At 54.8% G+C, this 16,466-nt stretch overlaps 1 protein-coding gene across 1 annotated transcript in view; it reads right to left on the bottom strand.

Moving 5' to 3' along the window:
* SCARA5 (scavenger receptor class A member 5) overlaps window positions 1-16,466 on the bottom strand; it is a 127,600-nt gene that overhangs the window by 24,931 nt on the left and 86,203 nt on the right. Inside the window, exons 5-7 of the mRNA XM_002709450.5 lie at window positions 14,813-14,893; window positions 12,953-13,051; window positions 10,574-10,630 (exon numbers count right to left, since the gene is read on the bottom strand). Coding sequence (XP_002709496.3) covers window positions 10,574-10,630; window positions 12,953-13,051; window positions 14,813-14,893 — 237 coding nt within the window. The remainder of the gene's footprint in view (window positions 1-10,573; window positions 10,631-12,952; window positions 13,052-14,812; window positions 14,894-16,466) is intronic.

The raw sequence follows: 16,466 nt of genomic DNA, 5'->3' as shown, positions 1-16,466 counted from the left end.
GGATCCAGGATCCAGGATCAAACCCAGACCACACAACTTACCCCGTCGTCAGGCCTTGGGAGGCAGGTCAATGTCACCTCCCCTGGAAGGCTTCCCTGACCTGAGACCCCAGTATGTGCTCCCCACGTCCAAATAAGCATCAGAAAAATTGCACTGCAATTCTCTCTCCCCAGCCTCCATGTACACCTCCTCCCCATCCAAGCCGTGTGAAGGTCACAGCCATTCAAGCCTTGTTCTCAAGGGCATCCCCCCTTGCAAGCAGAGAGCCTGGCACGCAGTAGCCCTCACCGTAGTGCATGGAGTGAATGAGTGGGGGAGTGAATGGATGGACGGGGCTCAAGGAACAGAAGTGCTCGCTACTGCAGAATCGGGGTGGCTCTGCATTAGGAGGACCCTAAAACCCCAGGGGGCCTTTGCTTCCAAACAAGAAGATCTCAGGGAAAAGCCAAGCCCCAGGAATATCGCAGCCCCTTGATGTTTGTTTTTCCTGCCTTGCAGTCCCCCTGCCAAAGCAAAACAAGACGAAAGAAAGGAGGTTGTGGAGAACAGAAATAAACACGCGGGGCTGGGAAAAGAGGCTCTGATTTTGTGCAGCTGCAGAGTGGAGCCCCAGGGATAATTCGGACCATCTGCCCATTAAGGAAGCTGAACTTTCATTCTCTTGTAAAGAAAGAACTCCCTGTGGCCCCAGCCGGCCGCAGCACAGCGCAGCTCAGCGGCTCAGTGCCCCTCGTCCGGGAGGCTGGAGTGCCACTTCTCCTCGGGAAATGTGACCCACATGGGAAGGACAGGAGCCAGCCCTGAGGCAAAAAGGCCTTTCTGGTCAAAGGCTCCCATGCAGGGCCCTGCTTTCAGGATGTGGCCCGGCCTGGCCTGGGGGTGCACTCTGTCCACCTCTCCTGAAGGTCACCTGCTCTCCACAGCACTCCCATCAGCCCACCCCATCCCCACGGTACAGGGTACCAGTGAAGAAGCCAAGGCTCAAAGAGGGCAAGTCTCCGCTGTGCCTGTCTCTGATGGTGGTCACCCAGCACGTGGGCCTCTCCTGGGTAGAAGGAGCTGAAACGTCCCCCCGAGTGGAACCTGCACGCATTCCACCGCATGATGGTGATCACCTGACTGGTCCCTCTTGTGTATTGTATTCTTCAAAACTCAAGTTTGTCTTGTGTGAAGGGGCGCCTCCTGGGGGCAGGGCCTGCAGGGGGCACTTCGTGCAAGTGCGTCTCATCAGATAATAACTGGAGAGCTGTCAGAGGATGCCCCCAGAGGCTCCTCCTGGGCTGAAGTTTCAGGGATGGCCTAGGTGGCTGGGCCTGTCAAAGGGCAGTGAGAGTCCCAGTCAATAGACCTTTAGGACCAGAAAGAGCCCATGGCTCTCCTGCAAGGAGGTGCACCATCCACAGGGCCCCTCTCAGAGGCTCCCTGAGGTCCAGTCCCTTGCCAGGCTGGCGGTTCCCAGGTGGTGGGGCCCTCCCTCACACCCCTGCCTTTGCTTGCTGTGCCCTCTCAGCCTTCATCCCTATCTCCGTTCTGCATCTCCGTCAAGTCCCAGCTCAGAGGGCCTGTCTGGGCCGCTTCTGCAGCCCTGTACTGAAACAGCTGCCTGGGGCCCCAGCCTTGTTTTCTCACTCTCACCTGGGGCGGGGATAGTCCCTCTCCAGGCACCTTCCTCCTCCCTGAGACAGGCTCATGACCCATTCCCTGGAGTTCCACATGGGCTTGGTGGCTCGGGTGGTCGGGAACTCATCGCAGTCCCCCAGGGGTGGACGATAGATGGGGACAAGGCTCGGAGTCAGTGAGGACGCAAGCCGCCTGACCCTGCGCGCACAGCCCCCACACCAGGGCTCCCCAGCACCACGGGCACTGCCTCTCTCAGCTTCTCCTCCAGCCCAACGCAACGACCAACTCCCCCCAACTCCCCAGGGAAAGGACGCTGAACTCAGCCCCAGAGAAGTCAATCCATCTGGGTAGCTGGGCCTAAGTACCCCCTTCCCCCAGAGTGTTTTCTGCATCAAAGTCAGGGTCAGGGGCTTGGAGTTGCGAGGCCAGCTCCACCAAGCAGGCACGGTGGGGACCCCCCAGGTTTAATCGCGGCGCCCACGGCACACTTCACCTCCAGCGGAACAGAACAGAGCCGGGTCCATGGGGATTAAGAACAAATCCTAGGGTTGTTTGAAATGTTTTCTAAATAAACAGCTAAGCCATTCTTGGTTTTTAACATACGCTTTTCTCTCTCAAAGTTTCTTCTTACCGAAACCCACATCAAAGATCCAAACTTCAATTCTTTGGCGGTTTCAAGGCATTGTGTTTGTAGAGGACCCACTCTGTGCACGCCTTCAGTCTGAGATTTGCATTACCATGTTTTTGTGTGGGGAAGATTCTGGAAACTGCTGCCTGCTTGGCTAGGGAATTGGGTGTGCCAGCACCGCCGTGGCCCGCAGTGGGCAGGACAGTGGGGCAGCCTCAGCTCTGTGGGGTTCAGAGACCAGAGGAGAGAGCTCTGTGGCTCCCTCCCCAGGAAAGGCCTGGGGGTGAACAGGACCACGGCGAGCTCCTTCCCGAGCCCCAGGTACACACTTGGCCTCTAACTCCCAGCCTAAGCTCCAAACTCTGACTTGTTTGTTTTTTTCCCAACTAGCAGTTCTTCGCAGGCTTTGGGGGTGGGTTCCTGCTTTCACTTAGCGTGTATTTAGAATACAAATATTAGCAGCCTTGTTATTGACCTCTTAAAATGGCCCCATTCCCAAGGAGGCTTCGTTTCTCCTGGCCTCAGCAGTTCTTCCTTGCCAGGGCACAGACCCCAGCTCTTGTCTGTCTCGCTCTGGCCAGGGATGCCGACAACACGTTTCATGAGAGATGAAGGTAGTGAATGCAACAACCTCAGTGGCTTTGCCTCCCAGGCAGCTCCCCGCCCCCCATTCTGATGTGGGGTAAATAGGCAGGGAGTTAGGTCTTTGGAGCTGAAGTCGCAAGCCCCTCATATGGAATTCCATCCTCCTGCTTCTCAATCAAAACACACCCCCCACCGGCTTCACCAGGGATCTAAGGGGGACACTGTGAAAACATGGCTATTAAGCTCCATGGGGAACCTTCATGATGGCTTCAAGCCTGCAGGGGCGCCACCCCCTACCTCCTAAAAGAGGCAATCACTGGAGGGACCACGGCTGGAGGTGCAGCAAGGCGCCCTTTTTCTCCCTCCTCCCCCACAGCTCCTCCTTCTGGGCAATCCTCTGTCCCATGTGGGGCAACCCACTCAGGCGCCTATGTGTGTTCACTTTCTCACTGCTTGAATACACTTTGCTATCACTTTGTGCATCCTGTAGGTGTCTCCACTTAGAATAGCATCTTGGTGCGAGAACAGACCTGGACTAAACACTAAAACTCCCTTGCCCACATCAATTTGACCTTCTAGTTTCTAAAAAGAGCCAGGTTTTTAAGGTCAGCAGGCCCTCTGGGGTCTATGTGAAGCCCCCAAACCAAACACAGAATGGCTGAGTCCGAGTGCGTTTTCTGCACACAGTCATGTGTCAGCTCTCCTGGAAGGGGTCGCCAGAAGCTTCGGGAAGAGTGACTGGATGTGTTTTGGGAAGGCTTACGATAGGATCTCAGCGAACCAGACCAGCTGGGAGGCCAGATCCCATCCTCTGTAGGGAACAGAGCAAAAAGCTGCAACCGGTGGCCTGGGAGGGCCAGAACAGGCCCTGAAGTGAGGTCTGCTCCTGGGTTCCTGAGATATCATAAGTAACACATGTTCCGTCTTCTTCCCGAGCTCTTGCCAGAGCTCCGTAAACTCTTGCGACCTCTGAAGTTGGAAGAATCCCAGCGGCATCTTTTTGTGTCATTTGCTACTTGTTCCTGGCTCCTGAATGTACACCAGGGCATCTTTTGTTCTTCATAACAAGCCCCTTCCGACCACACCTGAGTTAGGGAGGTTGCCTTGGGAAAGCCCTTAAGAATGGGGGGGGGGGAGTGTGGAGCTGGGTGCCAGAGGAATCAACTACCCCTCCATCCTCCATTACAAACTGGGACGTGGGGCTGTTCCCCTGAGTCCTGCGAGCACTGATCCAACCCAAGGACGGTGGGTCAGAAGTTCTGCAGGCTGGCCTTGAGCTTGGCACCTGAAGCAGAGGCAGCCTTGTGGAACTGAGCCCTTCGCTAGGGTGTGCGCTAACTCCAGGTAGAGAGTGTTAGCGTTGAATTCAACTACTGGCCACCAGCTGGTGTTGGAGCATCGGCGGTGTGGGGGAGGCTCACGCTTGGTGTCAGAAGTGTGCAAATGAGCACAGTTACTCCACAGCCAGGGCTGTCCCACTAGAGAGTTCAAGTCTCCTCTTCTGGGGGAAATGTGTTTCTCAAACCAGCAGAAGGAGCTGGAGCACAAGAGAACTGTGGGGTTGGGGTGTGGACTCTCCCCTGCCAGGCACCACCTCTTGGTTGAGTGTTGAAGACCCGCTGTTGGGGCTGGGCCCCGTGACCTGCTGGCCCTGGCTCCTGTCCGCTTCTCCTCCCCGCCTCCTGCCAGTGCTGCCCTGTCAGCCCTGCGTACAGTCCATTGCTAGCTTCCCCGGGCCCAGAGGCTCAAGCTCCAACTCGCAAGCACTGCCAGGCCCTTTGCAACCCTTGCTTCTTCCACTCTGGACTCTTGCTGTGCTAAACCGGAACTGGCAGACAGCGCTGTGCTATTCCACGTGTGGTTCTCTCCACCTGGGATGCCTTCACCCTCCACGTGCACCTGTTGGACACAACTTTCCCTTTGAGACTCAGGCTCCGGACTTTGTCACTTCCGCACTCTACCAGACTTGTTGATGCTCCAAGTCTTTCTCAGCTGCTAGACTCTGAGTTCCTCAAAGGTGAGGCCAGGCCTCCCTCTTCCCCGGTCCTTACCCAGGAGCTTGCTAGACAGTGAGTGCTCCACAAATGTGTGCTGAGAAAGCGAATAAGCCGATGCTCTCTGCCCTAAGTGCTTTTCTTCCCTCTACGGATCTACCTTCCTGTGGGACAGACGCAAGGGCCCCCTCACTCTCGCAGGTCTCATCTCCTCCCAAAGCCAGCGGCGTCTCTGCCCTGCTCCCTGCCCCGGCCCCCGCGGCGGGCGGCGTGCTCCGCCCGGTCCATCTCATTCCCAGCGTTATCCCACCGACCATGGCTTTGAGCTCGTTCTCCTTCCTCTCTGCTGTCTCCACTGCCTTCGGTTCTGACTTAGGACAGAAATCCACTTAGCAGTGAGTTCTGTGTCCCTGTGTGCTTTCAGTTACTAGTCCCAATCCCGGGGAGAAGACGGCTGCAAAGCCTTTCCCACCTTCTCTGTTCACACCTGGAAGGCACATCCGAGGCATCACAAGGCCAAAGACAGCGAGTGAGGGAACAAATGAACGCATGCATGAGTGAATGAGCAGGGCCTCCGTAGCCATCCGCTCAGGGAACCTGGGCTTGATTTACACAGTCAGGAAGCATGGGAAAGACAACTGGGGTGGGGGAGGGCACGGTGGCCCTGCAGAGTCCTGTCCCCTGCCATGGGACCGTTTGTGCTGGTCTAGCTTAGAGCCGCAGGAGCAGGTCAAGGCAATCAAGGCTTGTTGACAGCATGAGCAAACTCTGAAACAGAGGTGGGTACCTTAAAAATAACAGAATTGCTGAGGAAGAAATTAGCAGCGTCACACCAACCCACTGGGAATAGACAGTGGCCCGTGAGGACCCCATGCTGAATCAAAGCTAATCAAAGATGATCACGGGAGGATTGACAGTGTGGACCCCAGGCCAGGCAGACCTGATTCGGGTTGTGGCTCTGTCCCTTACGAACTCGGGGGCAGAGGACAAGTTCACGATCCTCTCTCTTTCGTCTCCCACGTCTCTAACAGGGACGGAACTCTGCCTCCTGAATATCCCGGTGAGAACGAAGCCCTCTGCTTAGGGACCCCACTTCCCTGTGAGCCAGCTGCAAGTGTATTGGTAGTGGGATGTGAATGCTTAATTTTTCTTACAAGCGTTTTACTGTTTTTTTAAAGCTTCATTTATTTGAAAGGCAGAGAGAGAGAGAGAGAGAGAGAGAGAATCTTCTATCCACTGGTTCATTCCTCAAATGCCTGCCACAGCCAGGGCTGGCCCAGGCTGAAGCCAGGAGCCTGAAACTCCACCCCAGTCTCCATGTGGGTGGCAGGAACCCTAGTACTCGAGCCATGATCTGCTGCCTCCCAGGGGGTGCACTAGCAGGAAGCTGAAGTTGGAAGTGGCAACAGGACTGGAACCCTGGCACTCCAATAGGGGATGAGGCTGAACCTCTGCCCCACAACGCCCGCCCCAGGGGTGGCTTCCTCGTAAATCACATGATTGCTGGGTTACTCAAGTCATAAGCAATCAAGGATGTGTGTGTGGTTACATTAACAAAAAACCTTTCACATACAATGTGTAGCAGCTCTGTCCCGCTGAGCCCGAGACGAGGCTCCTCTTTGAATCTGCATCGTCCTGAACCGATTTCCCAGGGCACCTGGTGGCAGCCCACTCCAGTCACAGGGAGGGGAGGCAGGTGGTTCTCAGACTGCAAAGGACTCTCTTTGCTTCCTCTATTCCGAAACAGAGGTGTAAGCATCCCAGCGGCCTGGGGACAACTGTGTGGACCCCCGCCACATACGTGGCCGACCATTGAGTCTCAGTTTCCCCCTGTTTCATGTCCCTAAATACTGAACACACACACAAAGCATTCAACATATCTCAAGCTTTCTGAGTCTCCAATGATAGCTACCAAGGAGCCCTGGCCTAGAACTCACCTCTGCACCCCTCTATATACTCTTTACTGTGTGAAAACAAACTGAGAAAGGCTGTGAAAACCATCTTCACTTACACCCTGCTCTAAGTTCATGCTGGGAGACTTAAACAAAACTGAATCTTTAACTCAACCCCTCATAGCAAAAAAAAAAAAAAAAAATACTATTTACTTTTCTTGCAAACGGACCATTTACTAGGGTAACACAAATGGCTTTCTCTCTTGAGATGTGTACATGTGACTTTCCCCCCTCCCCTGGCCAAACTTCCAAAAGCTAAACATCTAACAAAATGACTGATTTTGCTCTGGTCTGAAAACACAAAAAAACCTTGTACCTCTCATCAAGCAGAACTCAAGAGCTCTGGATCCTGCGCCCACTTTGGCTGTGGCCTCTCAGGGTGGCCTTGTGAACCCCTCCACTTTTCTGCTCTCGGTCACTGGTGGGGTGGGGTGGGGAGAGGGGGAGGGAGAGGAATTGATCTGAAACCCATCCAGCCCTGAAATCCTATGACTCCAGATCAAAACACGGGTAAACAATGGCAAGATTTCTGTTTTGAAAAATATTTTAATATTGACTCAAAACCTGGGTCCTGAGCTACTCAAAGGAAAGCCCCCGGCCTCACTCCCGCCAGCAGGGGCGGCTCTTGCCTTGCTCACCGATGCCTTTGGTGTGGTAACATCCCCACCTGCTGGAACTTCAGGTTTTCGCTGCTAAAGGTGCACACAGGAGAGGTCTGGGTGGGGGCTCTGTGGCCTCCCCCGAAGCCAGGAGCTGGTGAGTAGCTCCTCCTCTCCCCGCTGGTTTTTGAAGGGGAGGAGCCCAGCTCCCCTTCCACCCTGCACATTATGGGGTGAGGCTTCCCAGGGCCCTGGGGGATGACTAAGAAACCCCCAGAAGTGGGCACCAGGTTCGTCAGATTTTCCGCTCTTCTCTGAAAGATGAGCCTTGGCCCTGCCCTCGGAGCCTCGGTCTCAGGGATATAGTTAACACCTCTGGGACGGCGGCCTTGGGACCACAGCGGGAGTCTGAATATAGCTGGGCTTTGGCGTGGGCAGACACAGGCCAGGAGGTGGAGGCCGTGGGAAGGCGACCCTTCAACAGTCCCCCGCCCGTCAGCCCCAGGCCCTGAAATTGGTTTGCGGAGTCACCAATGAGGGCCGAGCCTGATTCTGGCCAAGATCGGGTCCTGCGCTCTCATCGCAGACTGAAGGAAGTCAGAGAGAGGCTTCAGTTCTGCCTCTGTCCTGCCTCCAGACGTGCAGAGGGGCTGGCGCTGTGGCGCGGTGGGCTAAGCCTCTGCCTGTGGTGCGGGCATCCCATATAGGCACAGGTTCTAGTCCTGGCTGCTCCACTTCTGATCCAGCTCCCTGCTAATGCACCTGGGAAGGCAGCAGAAGATGGCCCAAGTGCTTGGGCCCCTGTCATCCATGCAGGAGACCTGGGTGGAGTTTCAGGCTCCTGACTTCAGCCTGGGCCCACCCCAGCTGTTGCCACCATTTGGGAAGTGAACCAGAGAATGGAAGACCTCTCTCCCTGTCCTCCTCTCTCTATACCTTTGCATTCCAAACAAATACATCTTAAAAAAAAAAAAAAAAAAAAAAAAAAAGACATGTGGAAGTCAGGGCTCCCCTCTGGGCCTCTCAAACAGGGGAGAGGGTTCCTGGGCTCTCTGCCTTGCTCTCCGGTTCCGCATGTCACCCAGGTCCCCTCAGGTCGCGTAAAGCCTCCTGCCCCTGCAGCTGTCTGTTGAACGCTCCCACCTCCGGTTCCACGGCCCCCAGAGGCCATTCTGGAGGTCTTGGAGCTGCGTGTGTCTGAGCTCTGGGCTCCAGAGAGGGTGTAGCCCCAGTCCCCGAGGAAGGCTGGCCAGAGCTGATGTCAGCCTCTTGCCGTGCAATCAATAGGCGCTAGAGCCAAGCGCACTGGGCACCCTTCCCCCAGGCCTCCCCACCCGTCCGCCAGACCACTGCTCCCGTCTCCCCACCCTGCGTGGGCCCTGGCCTCAGGCAAATCCCTGTGCAGAGTGCAACAGCACACAGCAGCCAGGTAAATGCGCAGTGAGCAGAGCAGCCTTCCTGTCAATGGCAACTCTGCCAGCTCCGCCCTCCCGTCGCCTCTCCCGAGTCAGCTCAGGAACTGCTGCCAGACCTCTGCGGCATGCGGGCAGGGTTTCTGATCTCCTTTGCAAAGGTCATCTTGCCACACAGCTCCTCCCTTGCTGCCCACCCTGCTGGTGGCCGTTACTTCTTTTTCAGAGCTATGTGCCACAGTCCGTCTCGGTCACCTTGGCAGCATTCTGCCTGGCCCAGCCGGCACACGGGGCAGGGGCCTGCAGAACCCTGAGCACAGCTCTCGGCACCCAGCCCTTTAGATAAGCGTGACCATCACTTCCGGCTCCCAGCCTTAGCTTCGGAAGGCCTTTCTGGCTGCACCTGGCCACCTCAACTGCCCAACCCCTCGCAGGCAAGCCCTCTTGAGGGATTCCGGATGGTGCCAGAAACACCGTGGACATACAGCTTGCTTTGTGGATGGCAGCGTCTCCGGCGAGGGGACCGTGGCGAGTCGAGGACAAGCGTGGGCCCTTCCTTGGTTTCCCCAGGTGTGTCCCTCACTTCAGAGGACAAAGCGCCGAGACGTGGCATGCTTCCATCCATCTGATCCGAAAGCCCTGCCCCCTGGAAGGAAGTAGGGGGTACTTGAAGGTGGCAGGGTCCTTGGGAAAGGGTCCTTTTCAGGAGTGAGTCTCCTTCTGGTGCTGCGTGACAGGGATGCAGGCGTGACTTGAAGGACCCACTGACACCCTGGAAGACCAGCCTTGGCAAGACCCCCGATCTGGGTCCTCCTGCTTGTACTTCTGCAGGGGTCCCCGTCCCTGAGTGTCCACAGGAGAACCCAAGAGGCAGGTGCTGTCTCCTCTGGCCTCAGCCCTGCATCCCAAGCAGGGCACACGTGCCTGAGGAGACAACCTGCCTGTTCCCTGTGCGGACCGCCACATTAGTTGGGCTTTGTGTATTTCAGGACCCAAGAACGTGGGGGGTTTTAGAAACTCAGCCAGCTAGCTCTCTTTCTTCTCGTCCAGCACTCTCTCTGAAGATTCTCCATGTAGCCCTCTGAAGGGAAAAACACCCTAGAATACAGCAGCACAACTTGAGAGACCTGTTTCCTGTGCACAGGTCAGAGGAGACCTGCAAGACACCCAATCCTGCCCTGGGCGGGCTGCCAGTCACACAGGTCTCCAGGCTCACTGCTCAGATCATGGCAGAGGAAGAGAACGAAAATGATGCCACGTTGCCTCTGAGCAACTCCCTGTACAGCACCCAGCAAAGCGAGGCATTTTCTTTAGCAAGAGTCTCTGATGATTTTAGGAAATACAAGTGGGCTTCAAAACATTCATGGAAAAATACAATTAAAAGTTAATGTGTCAGAATTAGTGAATGACATGGAATAATACTAATTAGTGCTTACTGTGTCCTAACCAGGTGTCCAGGCACTTTACATGGATTCTTACAACATCTCTACAAGGCAACGACTCTTATTATCCCCATTTTCACAGATGAGAAAAGTGAGGCCAGTGAGTGAGGCAGACAGAAGAAGCCTCCGGATCTACCCACAAAACCACACAGCTCATCCCACTCTGGAAACACAGCCCATGGAGTATCTCCTGCTGGGCCACTGGAGCCCTAAAAACAGGGAGGGGGGCTTGATCTAAGCTCATGGCTCCAGACTCAGGAACCTCAAACTTGTGGGGTTGCTTGGGCCACAGGTCCACCTGCATCACCCCAGTACCCAGTGACCCAGTAGAATTTCCTTACTGCTGTCTCCAGCTCTGTCTCCTCTGTCTCCTTTCTCTCCTTTTGGGCCTCGGTCACCTAGAACAGAGGAGAGAAAGTAGCATTAGCAATGGAAATAAATCCTAATTGTGAATAAAAAGATATCTGCTGAAGACTTAACCCAAGAGCAGAGAACCCCTCAGGCAGGAGCCGGCAGCAGTGCAGGTGACAGCAGGGAAGACAGCACAGATCCAGTTAAGCCACCTGCTCTGTGACCCCAGGAAGCGGGGATGCAGCCAAGGGAGACTTGTCCCCTCCTCATTAAAGCATAGAAAAGCGGCGTCTACAACATAAACGCGACAAGTGCATGGTAGTCAGCTGGAAGAAGGTAAAGGAAAGACACTCCTATTAAAGAGTCAAGGTTTAGATGTCCACATCCAAGATTGTTCCAAGAAGGCGCTTCAGTGATATTAGGAGAGGCATGTTATGTATCAGGCAGGTCTTCCTGTTGGGGAGACTATAAACCATGAGTGAGAGTTGCCTTGGAATTGTGGGATTTCCTTTCCAGGATGTGGTTAAGAGAAAAGAGCTCTTTCCCCAGCTGGCATCTGATCCCACAAGGATGCAGAAAGTCCTGGCAGCGCTCGGTGGACACTGAAATGATGAGGGAATTCTAGTGCAAGGATGTCTAGAAAGACATCTGCAGATCAAATGCCAGAGCACACTGGCAAGAAAAGCCAAGTCAGGAAGTTCTAAGGGCCTCTCATGTTCTTTCCGTAGACTCCCTACTCTCCACTTGTTGTATTGAAAACTAAGAAAAAAATCGTTCCTTCCTAGGGAATGTCTCAGATGGTCTGTTAGATGCCTAAGGTGATCAAAGTCTTGACAAACAAAACAAAACAAAACAAAAGCAGACAACCACATACGTGTATGAGAGTGCTTTGAGAAATGTCTGGCAGGATGTGCTCCAAAGCATTCACAGTGATTATTCTGAAGAGTAAGAGGTAAAGGAATGGGAGAAGAGGACCCACTTTTTTTCCACTTGATCCTTTGTATGCTTATTTATTATCTAATTTTTGTCAACAAACATGAAGTGCTTTATAAACTGTTATAAGATTCATTTTGTGAAATAAGGAAAACCTTAGCCTGTCTCATCGCCAATCACAAAGCAGAACAAAATTTTCCAGGGATCCAAGGTCAAGAGACCATCAGAGACATTCCCTAGGGTGGAATGATTTTTTTCTTAGTTTTCAGTACAACAAATGGAGAGTAACAAGCCTTGGAAAAGGGCTTCAGACGTCCAACCTTCTGCAGTGGCGCAGGAGGTCTGAACTGTGGGGAGCAATCCGGACTAGACTAAGTTACTGGAATTAAGACTTATTCTATGCATCTGCTCTCCTGTGGGGAGCAACCCGGACTAGACTGAGTTACTGGAATTAAGACTTATTCTATGCATCTGCTCTCCCACAATATGGCGCTGGGAGAGAAGTAAACAGCTTCCGCACAGCTGCCTCCAGTTCAACCAATTAACTGTAGGACTTGCTCCTGATTGGAGAGCAGCGTACTCGGCGTGTGGGCAGCCGAGTTGGGATTGGCAGAGAAGGACTATAAAGGAGGAGAGAAACGGCATGCACCAGGAACATCTATGGGGAACATCTAAGGGAACCCGTGCAGCCCCCGAGAGAACCGGCCGGTGGTGTGCCGCTCCCCTGCGGAAGTGGGGAATGTGGCCAGGGGGAACTGCCCTTCCGGAGGTGGAAGGGATAGTAGCCAACCCGGGAAGAACCAGCAGCAAACCCGGGGAGGGCCGAGCAGACGAAAGAACAGCGCAGGGTCCTGTGTCGTTCCTCCACGAAGAGGGGGAGCGACATGAACAATCTTGGAAAAGAAAAAAATGGGAAAAGATAGGGACTAACTATAAAGTAGATACCCTAAACATGAACAAGGGGACTATTCAGAGGAAGAAAAAAAATGTCAGAAGAAACATTTTTGGCAATGAAATTTGAGAAGTAAATTAAAGTGGCAAGTGCTAGAGGAATAAAAAGAGTATTAGAGAGATCAGGAACCTGGCAGTGCCGCCAAGACAGAGCTGTTCTGGGCCTGCATCCCCTTTGTCCTGCAGGCTAACCCTCTGGCTCCTTCTGGTTACATCTCTGGGCTGCAACCAGCAGCAATGCTCCCTCGCATTTCTACAAAGGCTTCAGTATGCATACCATTTCCACACCTATTTGCTTATTTATGCCTGGTAAAAGGCCTGTGAAATACGGTACCAGGAGAATGTCTCCTTTTTAGATGAAAAACTGATGCTGAACAAGAGGAAGTGACATGCCCAGAGTTGGTCAACCAGTCAGGGCCAATGCCCTCGTGCTACCCAGGAGCTGGTGGTGAGATGTCACTGGGTGCACTCAAGCTGATTATTACCTTTGAACCCACGCATGCCCATTGGTCCTGTGGCCCCCAGCTTCCCGTCATCGCCCTTGGGGCCAGGCAGTCCCGGGGTTCCTCTCTCCCCTGGCAGACCTGGGGAGGAAAGAGACAATGGTAGAGCCTCAGACTAAGAACTGGAAGGACACTTCAAGGTCACAGTCAGGTTCAATGGGTGACTGCGACCACACATCCTCTACAGCCTCTGCTGCCTGATTCTTCTCAGCTGATTTAAAGATGCTGCAAAAGCAAAATCAAGCAGGGAGCAGACCTTCCCTACGAACACCTCTTAGTGCTGGGCCCAGACGCGGCCGCCCCCCCGCACTGAAAGCTATGAGTAGCGGTGGTGCCTGCACGTCTGGAGACGTTTCTTTCCCTGCGCACACTGGACAGTGAGTTCCAGCAAATGCTCTTCTGAGCAGAGTGTTAGAGGCAGGCTCTGAGCCCCGCTCTTCCAGAAGCTTCCAGGCGGTCAGCATCACCTCCCGATCCCTGGCAGTCAGGGAGGTCAGGAAGAAGTAGCTTCCCCTCCTAATTAAGAAAGAAACAAAAAGACCTCTGAGCCTCTGCAAACACAGGGAGGTATAGCAGAGGGGCCGGAGGCTGACGCGGATGAAGTCTGCAGGGTCAGCGAGTGGGATCAGGCCCCAGAGCTCCAGGCGCTGAGGCCCCACGGCCTGCGTCGCACCACCAAGAGCCAGAATCAACAAATGCTTTCACTGAGCGAGAGCTCCAGGGCCCCCGAGGCCTGGCCCGAGCCACAGTTATCTCTGCACAGCAAAGCATCCTTCACCCTCTGACTAATTGTTCTTTCCTACTTGGAAAGTGAGTCGGTTTTCTCTGGGCTTTTCCAGACTCGGGGAGAAGCCGGTCTCCCAGGAGTTCTTCTTCCAGTGCTAACGTCAAGTGGCTGGAAGCAGGGCCCCGGGAGAGTGGGAGGACCCCAGAGAGGGCTGATTAAATTTCCTTCTTTTCCGTCCTAATATGATGTATCTATTCCCAGAGTCCAACGGCCCTGTGGCCACAAGGCTTCCAGGGCAGGATGTGCCCAAGGCTCTCCACCCTATGATTCATTAGGCAGAAAGAGTGATCCCGCAGCTCTGCGAGCCCCTAGGCTGAGTTTGGGGGAGGGGAGGCCAGGATAGGAGGCGTGGCTGGGGGCTCTCTCTCCTCCCTCGCCAGGTTTGCAGCTTCCTTACAGGTTTAGGAGAGAGCTTGGTGTGGGGGTCTAATTCCCAATAACCAGACACCGTTCCCCTTATCACCTTTCCTTCCTGTTCACTCCTAGGACAATGCTGCATGCAGTTCAGGCCCAGGAGTGGACAGGGCAGGATAAAGTAAGTGGGGAGACACTGGGTCGAAGAAGAACATTGTCTTTCCAGAAGGCCCCCAAAGGACCGTCTCCACCAGCCACCGAGTCCTCAGGGCTGTCCCCGTGCATCGTGGGCTGTGCGGCCAGGTGGAGGTATCAGTTGCCGGCTGATTCAGGGAACAGAGGGGGGCCACAGCATGCCCAGAGGGTGGCTCTGGACCACAGAGACCCCCTACGCCCTCTGAAGGCCATGGTCACATGAGCCCTGACTCGGGTGCGTGGAGGTGGAGGCAGTGGCTTCAGGGAGCCACAGGCCTCTCATGCAACATTTTCCTTTGGATCCTGGCACTTTCTAAGAAAAAGCGTGTGCCCCATCCCACAGCCAGGCCAACAGCCTGCTGGGCGCCTACGGGACACAGCACTGGAAGCTGAGCTGGTTGGCCACTCTCCCAGGAGCTCCGCCACCTATGCCAGTGGGAAAGGAGAGAGGGGGCTGGGGTCGATTTAGGGGTCTTCCTCAGGTCCTGCCCAGGGGTCCCCATTACCTCGAAGTCCAGGTAATCCAGGGATGCCGGGTTCGCCCTCCTTCCCTTCATTCCCGGGGTCACCTTTGGGTCCTGGTGGCCCTGGAAGGGTGAAGACAGCACTGAGGTTAGAGTTGATGTGAGATGATGACATCTAAGATTAGATGTCCCGGAGCAGGACGTCCCCGGGGGAAATGAAGATCCTCTCTCTATAAGAGGAAGGGTTGGGAGTACACAGGGTGCCACCTAGCCCAGTCTTAGGGGAAATCCGTGAAGGCTTCCTGGAGGAAACCATAGCCAAAGGGAAATCTCAAGACAGAATAGTAGTTACCCCAGTAAAGACCGGGTGGGAGTGTGTGATGGACTGCATTTGTGTTCCCTGTGCCCAAACACCTATGTTGAAGCTGTCACCCGCAATGGCATGGGTTTGGAAGTTAAGAGCTTGGGAGGTGATTAGGTTTAGATGAGGCCATAAGGGCGGGCGCTCATCAGATTAGTGACTGTAATAAAAGCCAACAGAGGGTGCTCTTTCTCCCTGTCCTTGCTAGGAGATGGCAAGGAGGTGACAGGCTGCCAAGTCTGCAACCCAAGAACAGGCCCTCACCGGAACCCAGCTATGCTGGCGCCCTGTTCTCAGGCTTCTGGCCTCCAGAGCTGTGAGAAACAAGTGCCTGTGGTTGAAGCCACTCAGCTCTGCGGGGTTTTATTCGGGCTGACGAAGACAGAGTGAAAAAGAGAGTTCTGAGCAAGGGGAGCCATCACCACAAGGGCTGACAAGGAGAGAGAGGTGGAATCCTGGGGGTTTGGGAGGCCCGGCCTGAGTGTTGGACTTCATCCCGCCTGAATGCGCCAGGAGTTAGGGAGGGGCCTGGGCCCCGGAAGACCTGCCCAAACGGAAGACGGCTCCAGCTGCCCCCGGGGAAATGGATCAGAACAGGAGGGGTTCTGAAGCAGAGACGCAACCCATCTAAGTGGGCAGATAGGGCAGCCCGGCTTAGGGAAGTGGCCCCCGGGAGGGCACCACGGACACATTCAAAAGTGATTAGAAGCGGAGAGACCGAGGAGGGCTCAGCTGTGACGAAGGCTGGGGAGAAGGAGGCTGGGACCAAGCTCAGATTTCTGGCCTGAGCACCTGGATGGAAGAAGGGGTTTCAGATTACTCCTGCGCGGGGCTGCTTTCCCGGGCAAGGCTCCAGCGGGGCAGGAATTCTCCTGTACGTGATTGGATTTGGTCCCTGGGACTACGCTGTGTTTTGAAGTTACTCCTCTGAGGCCACACAGCCAGCAGCGAGTGAAGGAGCAGTGGTTTCAACCCAGGTCTGTCTGGCATCTGTCCACTCTACCACACCCACTGGGCTAGACGTCTCGTCCTTCCCAGAACCTTCCTGCCACCGCAGGCTGGCAAGCCCGGGAGCCACCCCGTGACTGCCAGCCCCTGCAGCTGCCCAGTGCCACCTCCCTGGCAGAACCTCTGGCCCCCTGCTCCTGCTGGAAGTGGGCATGACGGGTTTGAATGCATTGCATCATGCTATTAGCCACATCTCTCGCTGCTCTTATCTGTAGGCACTGTGTTCTCTCTTTCCTGACAACATTGCCTGCTCTCTGTGGGATGGCTCCATCCTTGGCACTCCCCACTTGCTGGGCAGACCCAGGCTGCAAGCTCTCACCTCCTGTT

This window comes from Oryctolagus cuniculus, chromosome 2, assembly GCF_964237555.1.
Source record: "Oryctolagus cuniculus chromosome 2, mOryCun1.1, whole genome shotgun sequence".
Classification (NCBI taxonomy): Eukaryota; Metazoa; Chordata; class Mammalia; order Lagomorpha; family Leporidae; genus Oryctolagus; species Oryctolagus cuniculus.
The sequence above is the reverse complement of the archived record's forward strand: the minus strand, read 5'-3'. Positions and strand labels throughout refer to the sequence as shown.